The 646-nt window shown below is 43.7% G+C and overlaps 1 protein-coding gene across 1 annotated transcript; it reads right to left on the minus strand.

Moving 5' to 3' along the window:
- Positions 1 to 225: 225 nt before the first annotated feature.
- LOC106512649 (solute carrier family 15 member 2) lies at positions 226 to 466 on the minus strand (the record flags this gene model as incomplete). Its single annotated transcript, XM_014001224.1, is given in 2 exon segments — positions 226 to 303; positions 376 to 466. Coding segments are annotated over 2 exon segments (169 nt in total), but the record flags the coding sequence as incomplete, so codon positions are not given.
- Between the last annotated feature and the right edge of the window lie 180 nt (positions 467 to 646).

Below are 646 nucleotides of genomic sequence, written 5' to 3' on the forward strand. Positions count from 1 at the left end.
TGCTGACAACCTGCAGCCTCAGGATTACAACACTTCTTACTGCAGAAATAGAAACACTGCCACCTTTAGGCATCTTAATCAAACTGGGTTTTTACATTTACACAGTACAAACAAACGTATCGTTACAGTGTGCTGTTTATTTTTTTATCATTATTATTTCCAACTCATAGAATTTCTTCTGCTTTGAGTAAAGCGTGTGTCCGTACGGTGCCACTGAAAACTCACCCAGCGCCACCATCATCAAAGCCGCAGGAACACCGAAGGCCAGAGCGTAGCAGTCGTGACCGAAACATTTCACGTCTCCTGCAGGAGCAGAGTGACGTTACAGCAAACACCTGGAGCAGTGAAACCCATGCTGGACAGCTGAAGGCTCACCTCTCAGTATGGGTGTGATCAAAGTGGACAGCAGGCTCCCAGCATTGATTGACATGTAGAAAATAGAGAAGAATTTCTGCCTCTCTTTCATCTGCAGGAGAAGAAAATGAGTAGTTACCTTCAAGTCCTCATCTGGGCTTCTACTAAGATCTTTATTTTAAGAGCTTCCTGTTTTCTTTAGGATGGCTCTATAAAACTCAAAGAACTATGGCCTAATGCAGGTAAGACAGCGACTAATTAGGAGTACTTTGCATTGCCCCCCTTCGAATTT

Source organism: Austrofundulus limnaeus, unplaced genomic scaffold (genome assembly GCF_001266775.1).
Source record: "Austrofundulus limnaeus strain Quisiro unplaced genomic scaffold, Austrofundulus_limnaeus-1.0 Scaffold9636, whole genome shotgun sequence".
Lineage (NCBI taxonomy): Eukaryota > Metazoa > Chordata > Actinopteri > Cyprinodontiformes > Rivulidae > Austrofundulus > Austrofundulus limnaeus.